The 19,856-nt window shown below is 45.6% G+C and overlaps 1 protein-coding gene across 4 annotated transcripts; it reads right to left on the reverse strand.

Annotated features, from left to right (window-relative positions):
• Positions 1-7,380: 7,380 nt before the first annotated feature.
• Positions 7,381-17,857, reverse strand: NR2F1 (nuclear receptor subfamily 2 group F member 1). Of its 4 annotated transcripts, none has more exons than XM_054397390.1 (4): positions 17,777-17,857; positions 17,410-17,650; positions 13,235-13,762; positions 7,381-7,661 (listed from the first exon to the last, which is right to left on the reverse strand). In XM_054397390.1, the coding sequence occupies exons 1-4, from the start codon at positions 17,855-17,857 to the stop codon at positions 7,381-7,383; spliced, it is 1,131 nt and encodes a 376-aa protein (XP_054253365.1). The 4 variants fall into 4 exon arrangements, with proteins under 4 accessions (XP_054253365.1, XP_054253364.1, XP_054253363.1 ...); XM_054397389.1 differs by having other exon boundaries at positions 17,735-17,857; XM_054397388.1 differs by having other exon boundaries at positions 17,410-17,857.
• Between the last annotated feature and the right edge of the window lie 1,999 nt (positions 17,858-19,856).

Below are 19,856 nucleotides of genomic sequence, written 5' to 3' on the forward strand. Positions count from 1 at the left end.
TTGGGAAAGGGAAAGGGGGAAAAAAGTTGGAAAATGGATTCGCTGACAAGTAAGGATAATAAATGAGAGGCGCTTTCAGATAGATATCTCAGACGTGAAATTGCACCCAGCTGGTTGTGTAAGCAAACAAATAGTTTCATGTTAGGGACTCTCGACTTGTGGCTTGATGAATAGAACACGACAGAGGTAAATGGCTCTTTAACTCATTTAGGACTAAAACTCTTTGGCTTCCGAAGTAAAAGACCTAGTGACGCCATAGGTCCTGAGCAAGCTCTTTAACAAGAGTTTTATTACTTTCCACTTGTGCTCTCGCATTTCCCCCTCTCGCTCCTTTACACCCCTATTTCCCCCCTTTCATTTATTTTAAATTTCATTACCGTTTTTCTTCCTCTTTCCCCTTCCTTCTTTTTTCCCCTTTTTTTTTTTTTTTTTTTTTTTTTTTTTTTTTTTTTACTATTTTGTTCCCTCTTATTTTCCTCACAAACCCACCTTCTGGTAGGAGAGATCCCCCACGTCACCGGGGAGACACCCTGTCTGCCCATGGAAATTCCATTCCAAATCCATTCCATTCCAAATCCATTTTGAAATGGACTTATTTGTCATTTTTCCTGTACTTCTTGGAATCACTTCAGAATGCTCATCCTCACCCGCCCCAACCTACCGGGGATTAAAATGGGAGAAGGTGTGTATGTGTGTCAAAAGACCCAACAACAACAAAACCCAAAACCCAACAAAAACTAAAATCTCACCTCAAAGTCGGTGGCTATGAAGCCAATTAGAAAGGGAGACTTAAAAATAAATAAATAGACAGGAGGTCTATATATTGGCGGACGTCAAGCCGCTTCTGGAATTATCTCCAAGACATAAAGAAACGGGAAGTGGGGAAGGGGGCGAGGGGAGAGGCTCCTGCCTCTCCCAGAAAATCAGGGAGCAGCCAGGGGAAAGATGTGGGTCTTTAAAAAAAAAAAAAAGGGATAAAGGATAAAGGAAAAAAATACCCAAACTCGCTATTTCAAGACTTAAAATAATACCCTTTGAATAGTCAAAATGCCCCATGAAACCGGAGGAAGCATGTCGACAGTGCCTTTAATAGCCGTGCACACGCCTTCGCGGGCATTGCTGCTGAATGGCTGAGCGCCTGGACACTGCTGGTGGGGCTGCAGCGAGCTCTGACACCCCCCCCCAACCCCCATCACACACTGTTCCCACCCTCCATCGCTCTGTTGCTAAATCCCAGGGTCCCTCCAGACCAGCCGGGATCACTGTCCCTTGCCAACTCCTGTTCTGCTCAACCCTGGGCGGCGGGTCTGATGGGCAGGGGGTGCCTGGCTGCGACACACCACAGCTAACTAAAAAATAAACTGAAATATACAAAAGAAAAGAACCTGGAGGGTCTGTTAAGCCCTTTCCTTCGGATAAAATACAGTTCTCCTTTTGTGTCGAGGGACAAACACTTTCCTGAGAGTGAAACAATGCAGAATTTCTTTTTTGGGGGGTAGTGGGGCATTTCTTTCTTCTGCTACCACTTTGCTAGGACCCCCACTCAGATCTTCCCACACCAGATCCTCCACGCACCCATCAGCAAATGAGATTTATGCATCTGGATTAGTGGTGGCCCAAGGTGGGGGTGTCCACTTGTGATGGAGTCTCATCCCCATACTCCCCCATCCCACCTAATTTGCAGGGGAAAAGTTGGGGTTACGCTTCCTTCCCCCTTCACCCCGGCTGTGGGCTCACCACCCCCAGGTGAAGGGGCTAGGTGGACGATGAACTGCCCAAACGATATCCTCCCCGGGGTTGTAGGTGTTGAAAAGCCCCGGGAAAAGAGCAGCTGCTGCCCCTTTCCCAGGCCGGGCAGGCGGAGGAGGTGCAGGGGTTGGGAGTGGGAACACACACGACCCCTTCCACTACCGGCAACTCGCAGCCCCCTCGCCTCAGCTGGGGTTCAACCTACCACTTAGCAGCATTTCCAAATATTTATTCGATTGAATATATAGAAAAGGCCTTAATTGGGCAGTGGGAGGAGGCAAGCTAGTTAGCAAGCAGCAAAGAGGTGGGGGGGCCCTTTGTATCTGAGCAGGTTTGCTGCTCCGGGCTGAGGTGGGAGGGTCACACCCCTCCTTTCCCCCCCAAATCCCACCCACCCCTTGCTTTTCCCCCCTTTTCTCCCCTTTGAATCGCTGTGAGCATGGAGGGGCCGCGGAGGGGTGATGGAGGGATGAAGGAGGCTGAAGGATGCAGCAGACACTTGGGGAGACCATAGAACCATTTTTGGGTGAAAGCAGGGCAGGAGAAATTTATCTGGGGTTGGTTTTAAGGTAATATATTGAAGGTTAGGAAAAAACGAGCAGAACCTTTCCACATTTAGATGTTATTTTTCTTTTAAAATATTTTTTACTTCTTTTTTCCCCCTGTTTTGTCTTTTTTTGTTTTTGTTTTTGTTTTTATTTTTATTTTTTCCTTTTCCTTTTTTTCTTTTTCTTTTTTCTTTTTCTTTTTCTTTTTTTCTTTTTCTTTTTTCTTTTTCTTTTTTTCTTTTTCTTTTTCTTTTTCTTTTTTTCTTTTTCTTTTTCTTTTTCTTTTTCTTTTTTTCTTTTTCTTTTTCTTTTTTTTCTTTTTTTCTTTCTTTTTCTTTTTCTTTTTCTTTTTCTTTCTCTTTTTTCTTTTTCTTTTTCTTCTTTTTTCTTTTTCTTTTTTTTTTTCTTTCTTTTTTCTTTTCTTTCTTTTCTTTTTTCTTTTTTCTTTCTTTTTCTTTTCTTTCTTTTTCTTTTTCTTCTTTCTTTTTCTTTTTTCTTTTTTCTTTCTTTCTTTTCTTTTCTTTCTTTTTCTTTCTTTCTTTTCTTTTCTTTCTTTCTTTCTTTTCTTTCTTCTTTTTCTTTCTTTTCTTTCTTTCTCTTTTTCTTTCTTTTCTTTTTTCTTTCTTTCTTTTCTTTCTCTTTCTTTTTCTCTTTTTCTTTCTTTCTTTCTTTTTCTCTTTTCTTTTCTTTCTTTTTCTTTCTTTTCTTTTCTTTCTTTTCTTTTCTTTCTTTCCTTTTCTTTCTTTCTTCTTCCTTTCTTTCTTTCTTTTCTTTCTTCTTTCTTTCTTTTCCTTTCTTTTCTTCTTCTTTTCTTTCTCTCTTTTTCTTTCTCTCTTTTTCTTTCTTTCTCTTTATTTCTTTTTCTCTCTCTTTTTCTTTCTCTTTCCTTTTTCTTTCTTTCTTCTTTCTTTCCTTTCTTTCTTTCTTTCTTTCTTTCTTTCCTTCTTTCTCTCTTTCTTTCTTTCTTTCTTTCCTTCTTTCTCTCTTTCTTTCCTTCTTTCCCTCTTTCTTTCCTTCCTTCCTTCCTTCCTTCCTCCCTCCCTCCCTCCCTCCCTTCCTTCCTCCCTCCCTCCTTTCCTTCCTTCCTCCCTCCCTCCCTCCCTTCCCTTCCTTCCTTCCTTCCTTCCTTCCTTCCTTCCTTCCTTCCTTCCTTCCTTCCTTCCTTCCTTCCTTCCTTCCTTCCTTCCTTCCTTCCTTCCTTCCTTCCTTCCTTCCTTCCTTCCTTCCTTCCTTCCTTCCTTCCTTCCTTCCTTCCTTCCTTCCTTCCTTCCTTCCTTCCTTCCTTCCTTCCTTCTCCCTTCCTCCCTCCCTTCCTCCCTCCCTCCCTCCCTCCCTCCTTCCTTCCTTCCTTCCTTCCTTCCTTCCTTCCTTCCTTCCTTCCTTCCTTCCTTCCTTCCTTCCTTCCTTCCTTCCTTCCTTCCTTCCTTCCTTCCTTCCTTCCTTCCTTCCTTCCTTCCTTCCTTCCTTCCTTCCTTCCTTCCTTCCTTCCTTCCTTCCTTCCTTCCTTCCTTCCTTCCTTCCTTCCTTCCTTCCTTCCTTCCTTCCTTCCTTCCTTCCTCTTTTTTCCATTTCCCCTCCCCCTCCCCAGCAAATGTCATGCCACTGTGTGAATGTTCAAGAAGCTGGAGCAAGGCAAAGGTAAAACATCTCCCAATGCAACACAGGCTGGGCAGTTAACACATCAGAACACGATAACTGTCTTATAAGCAAAGTTTAATAAGGGATTGAAACACTTTCTTTCTAGGCACATACATGGAAATAAGTGCATCTTGTACACCTCCTCTACACCTGCAAGTTTCTTGGCAATCAGTGGGTTTGTTATTGTTATTCATAAATATGAAAATTAATTGAAAAATATGTTTCTGACCTACAGGGTGGGGTGGGGTTGGGGGAAAGTTTTATTTGTTTTCATCAGTGGGATAACACTGTAATGAATATATTTACATCTCATTGGAAGAAACCAAGACCTGTCTTTCTCTTCCAATATCCCCATTTGTTCGGTTTAATTAATATTAGCTGTTGTTCTTCCTGGCTTCTTGGAGGGTTTGGTGGGTTTTCTTCTTTGTTTTGTTGGAGGGCTTGTTGGGGTTTTTTTTGTAGTTTTCTTTGTTTTGTCTTCTTTTTTTTTTTCTTTCTTTTCCTTCGTGGGTGTGTTGGTTTGTTTTTGTTTGGTTGGATTTTCTTCCATTTTGTGGATTTTTAAAAAAAAGTTTATTTTCTTTAACTGCTTAACCCATCTGGGTGCCCACTCCCACCAGAAAGCAATGTTTAAAATCTTTTCCAGCACTTCCCAGGGCTGAGCATCTCCCCTCACACCCTTACTCCCTTCTGGCAGCCTGGATGGACTGCTGGACCCTCTCTTCCCTTTTCCATGGCGGAGGGGAGGCACCCAAAGGCAGCAGCAGCAAAGCTGTCCCCAATGCAGCAACCTATGAGTGAGCAAAAGGTGTCTGTCTATTTGTCTAACTCCCATCTTTGTGCACCCATCTATGACAGCATGCCTGTGGTGTGTGTTTGTCCCCACCATCACCACCACCACACACACAGGCTGCTTCTCCACCCTGAAATGGGCTCTGGCCCCACCGAGGACCTGCTCGTGGTGGTGTTGATTATCCAGCTATAAGTGCCTACTGTATAGAGAGCTGCTCTCGCCTCGGATCTGCTGCGCCTGGAATATTAAAAACCCCAAGCGGGTTGGATTGAAGGATCTTGTTAATGCAAAGGAAAAAAAAAAAGAAAGAGAGAGCGAGCAGGGAGAGAGAAGGAGAGTATGGAGGACAGCAAATTAAAAGGAAAACATTGCCCATGACTCCACAAACTGAAAAGCCCTTCCTCATCCAGGCTTGTTTGGAGGGCACGGGAGGTGTCTGCATGCAGGGAAAGGTGGGGGGGGTTATGTTATTTTTAAAGATCCAGCTTTATTAATACATTAAGGAAGAGCTCCCTTGGTAGTATGTGTTCTTACAGCTCTGTCTCAGATCCCATAAAACATTAATGCGCTGAAAGCTGTTACGGAGATCTGCACCACCAACTAGAAGTATTGTGAAGCCTTTACCTTCAAAGGAGCTCCATTACAGACATCATTTTTTAGTTTTCCTTGGGAAAAAAAAAATTAAAAAAGGGGGTGGGGTGAGCTGAAACACAGCAGGGCTTTTGGCTCTAGCAGCCAACAGTGGGCTGGGGGCCAGGGGGCCCACAACCCATGGTTTGTACATGGCCACAGCACAGGAACACACAGGGAAGAAGCTGGCTTGCCACCCAACAAGCCGGCATCCAGCTGGATTTCTGTGTTAATGGGCTGGGAACACACTCCACGTGCAGCCACCGGAGTCAGGAGAAACAGCAAGAGTGATGCTCCAGCTGACAGCAAGGCCAGGGTCTGTGAGTCTTTGTGGTGGAAAAGAAGAGAAAAGAAGAAAAAAAAAAAAAACAACACACCAAACCAAACAACCCTTCCACCCCACTCCAATCCCCTTGAGAGCAGAAGGCCACCATGCCTGCAACCAGTGGGAGTCATGGCTACAAGATGCCAGCAATGAGCAATAGTGGCATACAGCGACTTCAGTCCGTGACCATTGTGCCCAAGAGCAAGCAGCAAGGTATGAACTCAGCAGAACCTCCAGCTGATGGCAAAATTTGTTTCAAAAAAACCCAGGTGTAGACCACCGTGATGGGCCCACCAGCTTTGGTAGAGAAACCTCTAGCGCAGCAGCAGCAGCAGTGTGGTAAGGTCAACCACGACATTGTACCAGGCTTCGCTCTTCCTAGGCCCTGACAGCTCAGCCCTAAATTCATACACAGTCCAACGAGGTTTGGGACATCATGTGGCTTTACATAACTTGGTTACCCCTCACAAGTTGTTTTTTTCCTTGTTTGTTTGTTTTGTTTTGGGTTTGGTCCTTTTTTTTTTAACTTCTCCCTTTTAACAGCAGGAGTGGAGATTAAACATCCAGGGAGATTTGTTGTTGCATTTGGGTTTTTTGAATTTTTTTTTAAAAAGAATTTAATTGATATTTTGGGGTGAACTGTTGGCATGTGTCAAGCAACAAGACTCGTGGGTTGTGGGATGATAAGTTGATTTTTTTTTTTGCTAAATTCTTTTATTTTTGTTTAAATTCTCACTTCAATTTTAATTCTTGAAGAACAGCTTCGACAACATATAATCGCACTCATTATAAGAAGCAAAGGGTTATATCAAAAATTATTAGTATAGAATCACAGGAAAACCTGGTTTGGAACCAGAAAAAAATACAAAACAGATATAGATACATAGACACAGGACAATTTTTTTTTTTATAATTATTTGGAAAATGTTATTTTCCCCTAATTCTTGTTCCTTTTTCTTTTTTCTTCTTCTTCTTCTTTTTTTTCTCCTTTTTTTCTCCACTTCCTTTATGCGCATAATGATGTTTTAAGTTTTACAAAAAATGAAAATAAAGACTAATATTTTACAAAATGAGTAACAATGCTCGTGGTAAGTGGTTGCACGTGGAATTTTTTTTGTTGTTGTTGTTGTTGGTTTTATCTGCTTGTTTGCTTTTCGTTCTACACAAGGTTCAGTTCAGCTTCAACGCATTTTGTTTTTTGTTACTGTACAGCATATATCAACAACAGTCCACAATAAATCCTGGAAGATCCAGTATCCCCTTCAGGTTTGATTAATATCCCCTCAATACTCATATTTTTTTAAATTTTTTTGTAGTTTTTATTATTTTTAATTTTTTTTTTGCCTTTTTTTTGTCTCTTTTATTTATTGTTATTTAAGTCTTTTTTTTTTTCCTTCTTTCCAAAGAAAAAAATGAAAAGAAAAGGCCAAAAAACCGAACGAAAAAAAAGCCAAAAACACCACAACCTCCACCGGACCCGAGGTCCATCCTCTCCATCTCCCCCACCACCACCACCACGGCCACACCTCTTGCTCCTACTCGGCCCCTTTCTTTTGTTCAGTGTCCGCCTCCCGGGGCACCCCCCCACCCCCGCACCCCGACTCGCCCCCTCCTCGGGACGATGCCCACCACCACCACCACCGCCGCCGCCGTCGCTTCCTCCGCGTCCTTCTCTGCCCGGGGGTGCGGGCCGGGCTCTAGGAGCACTGGATGGACATGTAAGGCCAGTTGAAGCTGCTCCCCGACAGTAGCATGTCCCTGATGAGGGTCTCGATGGGGGTTTTACCTACCAAGCGGACGAAGAAAAGCTGCTCGATGACGGAGGAGGAGACGGTGCGCAGAGAGGGCAACCTCAGCAGCAGCTTCCCGAAGCGGCTGGGTTGGTTGGGATACTGGCTCCTCACGTACTCCTCCAGGGCGCATTGGGATTTCTCCTGCAGGCTCTCTATGTGAGCAGCATCCGACAGACCGCAGGCGTCTACCCACCGGCACCGCACCGCGGAAACAGCCGCGGAGCGGCGGAGAAGCGGGGAGGATGGATTTGGGTTGGGAATGAGGATGGTTGTGGGAATGGGGATGGGGGTGGTGGGGATGGGGGTGGGGGGGGAGAATGAGGGGAGTTGGATGAAACGATGATGATGAGGAAGGCGACGAGGAGGAGGAGGAGGAAGCGGGGGGGAAGATGGTTAGTGGCAGGGAGGCATCGACGGGATGGGGGGGCGCCCTTCAAAAGGCGCACCCCCTGCACCCCATCCCACCCTACCCCACCAGACCACCCCACTCCATCCCCATCCCACACCTCCACCCGAATAAATACACCCCTCCTCTCGTCGGTATTCGCACAGGGGGGATGTGCACATATCCCCATCACCCACTCACACCCTCCCATAGCCTCCCCCAGGACACTTCACGCCGGCTCCAAGGAACCCTTTCAACTGGCAGCCGTACACACGCACTCCCTCCTCTGTTAAATAAGACCGAAATGGGGAGGAAAAGGGGATGTTGGGGAAAATAATGATAGTAGTAGAAGTAATAATAGTAATGGTAATAATAATAATAAAGAAGTGGAGGCGCACACATGCAGAGGGAGTTCGTTGACATGGCTGCACATCAGAGAAAGCAGTGGCTGGGACCTGAAGAGGCTGGCAGGGAGCCGGCCAGGGCTGGGGGGAAGGAAAAGAGTCTCCTCTGTCCCCTGCTCGTGTCAAACTAACCACATTTTTTTGCCATAACCCTGGGCAGAAAACGGTTGGACTAAGTCCTGTCTTGTGTTGAGCCCTAATATGCCTCCATCTCTCAGACACAAAGCTGGGGTGACTGCCTAAAAGTGTCCTGGGAGAATCCACCCCTGTAGGTCATTATGAAACATATACAGGGTCAGAAAATGCATCCCTGGCACTGTGCATGATTATGCAGCCTAGGCAAACTCACACAAACCTTTCTCATCCATGGATTTGCACCTATATATGTCTGCATGTATATGGGTGCATGCAGGGATCTATAGATGACATTTCTGCTCTTATACACAGGCACACAACCTCTTTCTGTGAGCACATAGCCCAAAACAGAGGTTATTCATGCACTGGCTGCTTGTTGAGGGACTTGGGAAGGAAATTAGAGTGGTGGAAAAGTGGCAGGGTGGATGGCCGGGTAGTGGAAACCATCTACATTGTTTCAAAGATTAATAATAAATATTTAAAGGGAAAAAAAAGAAAGAAAGAAAAAACAACAAAAAACCCCCAACACATCAGGATCAGAGGGAGGCAGTCAGCTGGCAGTGCGGTTTTAACACAGATCAAAGCCAGACTTTGCTAATATATAGATCTGTATATGAATTAATGCATGTTAATGGCCCCCAAAAGGACATTACAAAATTGTGAATGTAGAATTATGACCCTGGAAAAAAGCACAACAAATTGTTCAAAGCCCTCCCCCCCCAAAAAAAAAAAAAAAAAGAGAAAAAAAAAATTAAAGGAAAGGAAAGGAAAAAAATCGGTTGCAACTTCATTTTTTTGAAGTTTAAGTCTTCCCCATACAAGAACTGGCTTTACAAAGATTTCTGAGCACCTTCATCTACAATCTGATGGCCTCGAGCGAAAAGACAAATAAAACAAGCCATAATTCAGGAGCTTCTGAGGAGGAGAACCTCTGACCTGCGCTGCGGACCTGGCATCCCTCAGATACACAATTACCCGAGCCATCCTGTTCTGCTAATCCATACTGTACCTTCAATGCAATGATATTCTGTGACATCTAAAGCACTAGGTTGCAACATATAGATCTATCAAAAGCTTAGGCCTGCCCTTGTTTGCAATATATATCAAAAACATGGGCCTTGTTCATATGTTGATTGCCACAAATCACACTCCATATTTACATATATCTTGCTATTTTACATGCATTATCTGCCCATTATGCATTAGGATCCTATTCAACTTCCAAACAATGCAATATGAAAGGTTCTTACAACCACCCTAGCTGGGCTTGGTGGTTTTTTTTCCTTTCTTTTTTTTTTTTTCTCTTCCTTTCCCCTTTATGCCCCATATGTCATACCCTTAAGTTTAGTAAAATATTTATCAGTTATTTACAGTAAGTGCACCTACAACCGCAGGTCACTGGACAGTGTGGATGGGGAAGTTGCTCTTTGGAAGCGTTGCAGGCTGAGAAAGGAGTGGGTTATAGGAAAAAAATACGTTTGGGGTTTTGCTTTGGACCTCCAAACACTCAGGATTTCCTCATGCTGCTAATATCCACCAAGCTTTAATTAATTTAAATGGCCTGGCATATGCTTTTACTCAGGTTTTACTCCACATCCTTGAAGGTGGCTGTGGGAAGACTTAACTCTACCCTCAGAACAGAATAACAATAATAATAATTATAATTAAGGGAGGCACAGCTCGATTACATTGTGGAGTCCAGAGAGGTGCAAACCATGACACAAACCAATACAACCCCTATTTACCAGACGTAAATTATTATTCCATCCCAGAAAGTGAGTTAATGTGGAAATCCTGCCTGTGCCTCATACTTTTTTCCTCTTTCGTACTTTTTTTTTTTTTTTTATATGGCAGTGTGTCAATAAAGGGAAGCTCTATAATTCTTCCTGCAGTCTATGGAAAAGAAATTATGTAAATAAATAACCATTACTGCTCAGCACACTCCAGCCTTTCCGCTTTGTAGTGGCGAGAGTGTATTTCATGTTACACGTTCAGAAGAGTTTAGTGTTGAGAAAATATAGATGTAATCAGCTGGCATCTAACTAGAAATCAAAGCTCTTATTGCCCTGCAAATAGATTTATTTGATTTATGTTATCTGGCTCTGTCCCTTCCTGGAAACCTTTCTTAATGAGGAGGAAAAGGTAGGTGCAGGAATTAATAACCTTAAAGTTTGGAGGGGGAAAAAAAAAAAACACCAAACCCAAAAATGCCAAGAAAAGAACAGGTTTTGGGTCACGACCTAGTCGTTGGATGGTGTCCAGAATTTTATGGATTAAATTCATGCTACCCAGAGCCCAAATGCAAAAACCACAACAGGAGAAAACCCTGCCAGCTTTAAATACTTAGTCCCCTTCGTAGAGGGCTTTTTTTCTTTCTTTTTTTTTTTTTTTTTTTTGACAATATGCCTAAAAAATGTCTTTTCCATCAAGTAAAAGTTTGTTTAAAAGTTGGATGACTTTGAGAAAGGCTTCCCATGAATTCCCCTCTGGCTAAGCAATCAAAACAAGTTTAGTGAAAAGTGAAAATGTGCGGGTGGGGAGAGAGGGGTAGATTACTTCTGACAGTTGGATTTCCATTTTCTGAGGTGCCCCGCTCTATCCTGCCCCAAAATAATATTATTGTTCCCTTCCTCAACACTCCATTCACATTCTGGTCCATTGTGGGAAGGCGCTGCTCCCCTTGCAAACTTTGAGTTATCACGTTTGGTTCTAAATATATGTAAATGAAGGGCTCCTCTAAAGCCGCTTTCCCAGCCAAGGTTGCTGGGTTCGGAAAGGTAAAAGGAGGAGAAGGGAAAGGAGGAAGGGAGAAAAAAAGGAGAAAAATTAAAATTAGCCCCTCAAGTAACCCCCCAAATCTTCTCAGCTCCTTTGGTGAGTGGAAGGGCCGAGGAACAGGCCATCAGTCTCTCAAAATTTGGTCTGGCCACCAAAAAATAAAGTCACATTACTAATACAAATATTAAAAAAAAAAAAAGGAAAAAAAAAAAGAAGAAGAAGAAAAAAAGAAGGGTTCTCTGAGTATTGATGAACACCCTTGAAAAAAAAAGGGATGGGAAGGGAAAGTCTGCGAGTCTGCAGGCAGTCCTGCGGAGTTAAATCAGCCTGATAAATGCCGGCGAGGTCTCTTTGTCACTTTTGAAAAACATGTTTCCATCCAGAAGACTTATTAAGATAAAACGCATTAAAATGTCGAGCCGGCTATTCAGTAAATCTTCCATTTGTTTTAAGATCCCCACTTTATCCTCTGCAAAGAAATAATTCCCTTCCCAAGGCTGTGAGACTGCATTTGCACTGGAAGGAAAAGGGGGCAGTCACAGTACACGTCTCCGACCACCCTGCATACAAATTAGAGACTCCTGTCTAAATAAATTACCCGATGCTCAAATCGATATTAATACTGCATTTTGCTACATTACAATATTGTGTAAATTTAAGAGTCATTTTAATACAATGAAAATACTATTTTTCATGCGTGGAAGGCAACAAATATTGATGGATGTGAAAACTGCTGGCTGTTAAACAAGGGCCTTTCTTTTTTTTTCTTTCTTTTTTTTTTTTTTTGAACGATTTGCCATCTTTGTTCAGGAATGCTTTTCATTTTGCCTCGGCCCTAGTTTTACGCCAGATTTATCGGAGGTGTTTAGTTAGATGGCTAACTGGGAGGACTGGTTTGGAATAGAGGGGATGGTGGGGTAGGGGGCAGGAGGACAAGAGAGGAGTAAGATGGGAAGGGGAAAGTGCATGGGGGGTAAAAGAAAAAAATAAGAAAGAAAGAAAGAAAGAAAGAAAGAAAGAAAGAAAGAAAGAAAGAAAGAAAGAAAGAAAGAAAGAAAGAAAGAAAGAAAGAAAGAAAGAAAGAAAGAAAGAAAGAAAGAAAGAAAGAAAGAAAGAAAGAAAGAAAGAAAGAAAGAAAGAAAGAAAGAAAGAAAGAAAGAAAGAAAGAAAGAAAGAAAGAAAGAAAGAAAGAAAGAAAGAAAGAAAGAAAGAAAGGAAGAAAGGAAGAAAGAAAAAGAAAGAAAGAAAGAAAGGAAGGAAGAAAGAAAGAAAGAAAGAAAGAAAGAAAGAAAGGAAGAAAGGAAGAAAGGAAGAAAGAAAAAGAAAGAAAGAAAGAAAGGAAGGAAGAAAGAAAGAAAGAAAGAAAGAGAAAGAAAAACAAACAAGCAGAAAAAGTGGCAATTAGCCCATTCGTGGTGATAATTAGAATAATAATTAAAAAATGACAGTGCCAGGGCTCTTATCTCGCCTTGTTTCCATTTCCTATATTTCCTCCACATCGTTTGCCTTTGATGTTTATAAATTTCTCCCTTGCAGGTTACAATAATAGAAGACATATTATATTCTTATAGGCTACGACCAGAGCACTTCAAAGGCGACGCTAATGCACTTTCCCGCTAGTTAATTCGAACCATCTATCACCGGGGGAAAAAAGAAAAAAAACACAACAGAAAAAAACACAACAAAAAATTGTTAACATGCATGTTTCCACGGTCTCCACTTAATTTGGTGTTTTATGTCTCTCTCTCTCTCTTTTTCTCTCTCTCTCCATATATCTATATATCTATATCTATATCTATATCCATACACGTGTATTAGTGTTGGTTTTGGGGTGGAGAGGGGGTTAAAATGCTAACATCAATGAGGTTGAAGGAGAGGCTGATCCTTGGGCCAATTCATACCCCCTCAGGCTCTACAATCCCTCGGCCTTTCACATGTTTTCTTCACCAAAAATTCAAATTTTCTTTTTTTTTTTCCCCATTTTGTCCACATTTTTTTTCCCCACGGCGCACTCCCAACCTCCTCCTCCACTTCACTCCCAGCCCGTTCCCCTCACCTGAAGTGAAGAGGACGATGGCTTTCAGGCAGCTGTACTCGGCCGAATCGACATGCAGCGCCTTCAGCTTCTCCACCTGCTCCTGGAAGATGCGGATGTGGTCCATGAAGGCGACAACTCGATCGGCCGACATGGGGGATGCGTGAAGACCGGCGGCGGCCAGGAGAGGGGCCACATGGAGGGGCATGGAGCACTGGGCAGCATTGAGGACGAAAAGCTCGCTCCAGGTGAGCCTGAGCAAGGCCACCTGGTCGGTGATCTGCAGGTCGGGGAAGAAGGGGATGTTGCGGGCCCACTCGACGGCGCTGAAGAGCAGGCGGGCGGCCAGCTCGCAGATGTTCTCGATGCCCATGATGTTGTTGGGTTGCATGCACTGGCTGCCGTAGCGGGAGGTGGGGTAGGGCTCGGCCCGCAGAAGCAAGGAGATGTATCCCGAGAGATAGCAGTGCCCGTTCAGGGGGTCCCCGTTGGTCAGGGCATACTGGCCGGGGTTGGGTTGGGTGGGCGGCATCCTTCCTCGCTGAACCGCTGACAAAAAGAAGGAAAGAAGGAGAGGAAATGTGCATCCAGGAGGATCGCAGGCATCTCCCCGCCGGCGCTGCCAGCCAGCCGGAGACAATGCCTGGGCTTCTTGCACCCCCAACAATCTCACCACCACCACCCCACAACCCCAACCTCCTCCCCTTCTTATTCCTTCTCCCCTTGCCCCCGGCACACGCACAAGCACAGACAGACAGAGGCATGCGGAGCCGGGCAGCTGCATCGACATCCCCCATCCCCATCCCGGGCCCTGACCCCAGCATCGGCCCCGACGCCCTTGCTCAAGCAGACCCAGCAGCAGCCAAGCGCGTACTCCCCCCTTCCACCTCCCACCACCCCCCAAATGCAGACAGGCTTTACAAAATAAACACAGATTAAACAGAAAGAAAGGGAAAAAAAAAAAAAAAAAGAAGCCAAGGCAAACAAGACAAATCCACACAACACCCCCCCCAACCTTCACCAGGCCCCCCTCCCCTCTTGCAACAAAAGGCAACCCCGCACGTTGAAAAAACATAATAAAATAAAATCAAAGAAATCCTCCGGGGTGGTTGAGAAAACGGGGTTAAAAATCGCAGCCAGCTGTTAAAAAATATATAGCCCAGCTCTGGTGTGGATCCCAGACGATTGCCCTGGTTGCACTGAGATTTTACAAGTGAAGTCGCTTTTTAAATAAAATAAATTAATTCATAAAAAAAACCCAACAAAACACCAATTCACCCTAGGAACCCCCTCCCCCCAAACAACCAGATTCATCCTTATTCTTCAAAAACATTTCTTCTTTGCCCTTCGAGCTGGAACAGGTCGCAGCCTCCCCAGCTAACTTTATTGCACAAAACCAGTTTCCCATAAAGGACACTTCCCCCTTCCCCCCCCACAACAACCCCAACAACCTCCTCCCCAACCCGGCAAAGTTCTCCTTGCTAAAAAGAAGAGAAAGATTAAAATGTTATCAGGGGAAAGGGAGAGGGGTGGGGTGGGGGTGGGGGGTGGGGGGGAGTGGTAGAAAGAAAGAAAGAAAGAAAGAAAAAAGATAAATAAAACAAACAAGCAACCAACCAACAACAACAACAACAAAAGTCCGAACTTACAATAGCCAAACATTCGTGGTAAAAAAAGGGCACGGTGCAATTAATATCTTTTGGTGCGCTGTTGCCACTGCAAAAAGCCTGCAGTCAGCGTTGCACAGTGAATGCACAAGCTTGCAACTGCAAAAACACTGGATTCATTAACCATCTCCACACAGAGCGTAAGCATGCCTCGAGTCCCGAAAGCTGACCAAAGTTGGGTGGTTTTTTTTTTTTTTTAAAGCGTGTGCGTGTGTTTTACTCCATCAGTGCCAGCGTTCGCAGCCGCATGCCATGTAAACAAAGGTAACTTTAGGAGGAGGGAAAAAAGGGGGGGGGAAGAAGAGGAAGATGCGGCTCCTTCCCTGCACACCCACACCACGCACACACACACGCACAGGCAGATCACTCATCTTTTTTTTTTTTTTTTTTTTTTTTTTGGTGTGACACTTCTTCTTATTTTTTTTTCAACTCAACTTCCTCGTTTTCTTTTCCCGGAACATCTCTCGTTTTGCTGCCCTCCAGCCCACCTCTGCCTCTTACATCAGCTTGTAAAATTGGCAGTTATTTTTCAATTAACTGCGAGCACCACTGTAACGTGTTTAGATTTTTTTCCTTTCTAATTTTCCACCTCCTTCCTTAATTTTGTTCTTTCCCCCCTCCTTTTCTCCCAGACTCCTAACAACAACCCCTGAAGCTACCAATGAAGTCGTCATAATTCCGAGCTCTTTTTTTTTTTTTTTTTTTCCCAGAGCTGGATCAGCCTAATTCCTTTTTCTCGTGGCACATATAATTTAAAAAAAACCAAAACAAACCCAAGCAATTAAGGCAGCAGTAATTCCCGCTCCGCCAAAAAAAAAAAAAAAAAAAAAAAATAAAATCGACTTTTTCCTTGGCATGACTCTGAGACATCTTTAACGACATGTCATAGGGTAAAACTTATTCCTGCAAACCGAGAAAATTACGTTTCGAGGAGAAAAGAGGTCAGGAAATCTTCCTACGCAAGAAAAAGCGAGGAAAACTACAGTGACTCTAGGAGAGGAGGAGGAAGAAAATAAAAAAATAAGTAATCAAATAAATAAAGAGAGGTGTAGCTGGGAATGGTGCGGAGCCCGCTGCCAGATGCAAGGCTGCGAGTTCTGCTAAAAAACGAGGAGGACCGGTGAAAAGGTTATAAATCGCGATTTGTATGCAGGCTTTAAGGAGAGGGTGGAGTTTACTGAAGAAATAAAATGAGCAGCGTGCTAAGGCAAAGGGAAAAAAAAGGAGAGAGAGAGAGAAAAGAAATGACAGAAGTAGAGAAACCCGGTTCAGTCACAAACTTTCCTTTGAACGCATGGAGTGAAAACAAGGCCAAATCTCACACAGAGGCACAGTCCGGGGCACCGGGAAGCACAGGGAAGCAGAGATACAGTAGTACATTTCCCCCTCTCTCTTCCCCCCACCCCCTTTCTTCTTTTTTCCACCCCTTTTCCTCTTTTTTTAAATTTTTTTTTAATCCCTACTTACATGTCTTTCATCTTTCTTTCAGGAGGGAGAAAACCAGAAATAAATAAAAACAACAAACAAATGAGGCTGAGAAATGGGTTTACCGAGAAGTGTTGCGGGTTTTCAAAGGAAAAATGATGGGGCGGAAGGGGGGGATGTGGAAGCGGGGTGGGGGGGAGTTGGGGGGGGAAGGAAGCTGAATGGAAGCACATTTCGTACGGAGAGAGAGATGTATCTCCCCCCACCCCCCCGGTCTGATGCCAACAATAGACAAAACCACATCCAAACACACACACAGGGGAGCGGTGAGAGGAAAGGCGGGGGGGGAACGTGGGTAGCAGCTACACCATAAATATTTCAGCGAGCGGTCGTAATAATAATAATTAATATTAATAATAAATTATCAGCACAATGAGGAAGGGGAAAGGGGTAAGCGCGGCGGTGCTGGGGAAAAAAAAAGAAAAAAGGGAAAGGGGGTGTATGTGGTGGGGTGTTTAGCTGGGGAGGAGCGGGAGGAGGGCAGGAAAGCACAAACCGAAAAGCAAGGCTAAAAACAAAACAAAAAAAAGGAAAAAAAAAAGAAAGAAAACACCACCAACCACCATCAACAATAACAAAACCTGGCGCAAAGCTGCCAGATGGGAGTGCAGGCAAGGGGGAGAGATTGACATGTGCATGGAGATATAGGAGAGAGAGACCTAGATCTCCGTGGAGGTATAGATTATACGTATAGATATACACAGGCTCACACGTGTGCGCGCCTGTGTGTGGATATATAGGGCATATAGGTACTCGTACAGCATATTACACGCTCACATTACAGCCAGAGAAATCCCCTTGGCACACTCACACAAGCCTTGCAAAGCCGCGGAGTGGGGAGACGGATAGATGGGGAAGGGTATGGGGTTAGGGATGGGGGGGGCAGAAGAAAAGATTAAAACAACCCAACACCCCCCCCCCCCCAAATACCTCCCCTCACCCCCCTCCCCCCTCAAAAAAAAAAAAAAAAAGAAAGTAAAGAAAAAAAGAAAAAATAAAAAGAAAAGAAGAGGAGCGATAGCATAATAGGGAAGAAATATTCACCTTCCCGCCTCATGCCCACTTTGAGGCACTTCTTGAGGCGGCAGTACTGGCACTGGTTGCGGTGGTGCTGGTCGATGGGACAGTTCCTGTTGGCGCGGCATGTGTAAGTTAAGTTCCTGCGGACGCTCCTCTTGAAGAAACTTTTGCATCCCTCGCAGGTGAACTGGCCGTAGTGCTTGCCGCTGGACTTGTCCCCGCACACCACGCACTCGATGTGCTGCTGGCTCTGCCCCGAGCCTTGCTGACCCGTTCCCTTGTCCCCGGCCGTACCCGGTGTGGATGGGGGTCCTGGTTGACTTGGTGTTTGCGGGGTGTGCGGTGCTGCCGAACCCCCCTGTTGGGCTGGTTGATCCCGGGCCGGTTGAGCGGCGGAGGGGTTGGGGCCGCTCGGGGTTCCCCCGGCCACGTCTTCCTGCGGATCTCGCCAGCTGCTAACTACCATTGCCATATCTCGGGCCCAAAAAAGTGCTGGGGAGCGCGGGCGCGTCTCGCTGCGGGCTGCCGGGGGGTGGGGGGGGCGAGGCGGCCGGCCGGGAGCCGGGGGCGAGCGGGGAGCGAGAGGACCCTGCCTGCCGCCTGCCTCCGCCTCGGATGCCGCTGCCCTGCTGCCGCCGCTGCCGCCGGATGGAGCCGCTCCTGCCGTTTTCTTTATTTTATTTATTTTTTTTCGCCGCGAGCCCCCCTCCTCTCGCTAATGTTTTTTTTTTTCTTTCTTCTTTTCTTTTTTTTTTTTTCCTTTAAGGGAGGGGGAGGGGGTGACGGAGGATTTTCTCCCTCTCTTCTTTTTCCCCCCTTTCCTCTTCCTCCCTTCCCTTTCCCTTTTCTTCCCTTTCCTGCTCTCTCTTTCTTCCCCCCCCCCCCTTCTTTAAAACACCCCTCCTGGCCTCTTCCTCACTCCGCTCCTTCTCTCCCCGGCTTTCACCGCTTCTCCTCGCCCTCCTTCCACCACCACCACCTCCTCCACCACCACCACCCCCCCCCCCCCTTTCCGCGCCGCCGCCACTTCAAGTTGCAAAATCAGAAACGGCAAACAAGGCTGTCGGGAGGAGAGGCATTCAGAGGAGTAACAACACCACCACCACCACGCCGGACACGCACACGCAAGCACACGCCCGGCACACGGCTCGGCTCTTCCCCACTCGAGCACACGGCAGCACCACACAACACACGGGCACAGCCACCACACGCGGTCCGGGCGCTACGGGCGCGGAGGATGTGCGGGCATAGAGGAAGCCGCCGCGCCGCCGAGGAGGAGGAGGAGGAGGAGGAGGAGGAGAGGGAGGAGGAGGAGGAGAGGGAGGAGGAGGAGGAGGAGGAGGAGGAGGAGGGGAAGGAAGAGGAGGAGGAGGAGGTCGTCGCTCGCCGCTCGCCGCCGGGGCCCGGCCGCCGCTGCTGCCGCTGTCGGTGCTGCTGCTGCCGCTGTCGGTGCTGCTGCTGTTGTAGCCGGTGCGGGTTGTGGGAAAGGCGGGAGGAGCAGAAATAAGCCGTTCGGTGTTGGAGATCAGGGCATGGAGGTGTCCGGGGGCCAGGTCCAGGGCAGGGCGCAGTCAGCCATGCAGGGCGGCGGAGCCCGGCAGCGCGGCGGTGGAGGCGGGCGGGGGGCTGAGGCAGTTTGAGCTGCTGTGGCGGCGGCAAGGAGGAGGAGGAGGAGGAGGAGGAGGAGGTTGCCGGTCGCTGCTCTTTCTCTCCCGAGCTGCTCCCTCTCTCTCTCTCGCTCTCTGTCTCTCTCCCGCTCGCTTGCTCTCTCTCTCCTCTTTTTTTTTTTTTCCTTAAAAAAAAAAATCGGAAAAAAAAATCGGATGTGACTAAATTCGCAGAGGAGACGAATTCACGGCGAAGTGTAAAAATAGAGAACGGGAATAATAATGACACGCGCAGCAAAAAGAGAGATCCAAAGTAGGTCGGGTAAATAAATCCTCTTCTTTCCTTCTTTCTTGCCCCTTCCTTCTTCTTCTTCTCCTGTGAGAGCGCACGATGCCGGGTTGCGAGGAAAAAAAAAAAAAGGATAAAAAAAAAAATCGGTGGAAATTACCCCCAAAACGTTCTTTTTTGTCTGTGTCTGTTTGTTCGCCTAAAAAAAGTATTTCGAGCAAAAACTCATCAGCCAGCGGTGAAGCCCTCCCCCAAAATAAAAAAAGAAAAAATAGGCAAGAACGGTCAAAATAATAACGGTATTAAGATGTGAACGCGTTCTCTCTCTCCGGGCTTTTTTTTTTTTTTTCTTTCCTGTCTCTCTCTCTGCTTTTTCCCCCTTTCTTTTTTCCTTCCTTTCTCGGATTTTTTTTTTTTTTTTTTTAGTTTCACCTCTCTCTCTCTTCTTCTCTTCTCCTGCAGGAATGAAGCGAAAGACACAAGGAGGAAGGGTGGAAAAAAGAAGAAAAGGGAAGAGAAGAGGGAGATGAAGGGGAGGAAAAAAAAAAAAGGCAGACAACTAATAGAATATGCAA

Source organism: Indicator indicator, chromosome Z (assembly GCF_027791375.1).
Source record: "Indicator indicator isolate 239-I01 chromosome Z, UM_Iind_1.1, whole genome shotgun sequence".
Taxonomy (NCBI): domain Eukaryota; kingdom Metazoa; phylum Chordata; class Aves; order Piciformes; family Indicatoridae; genus Indicator; species Indicator indicator.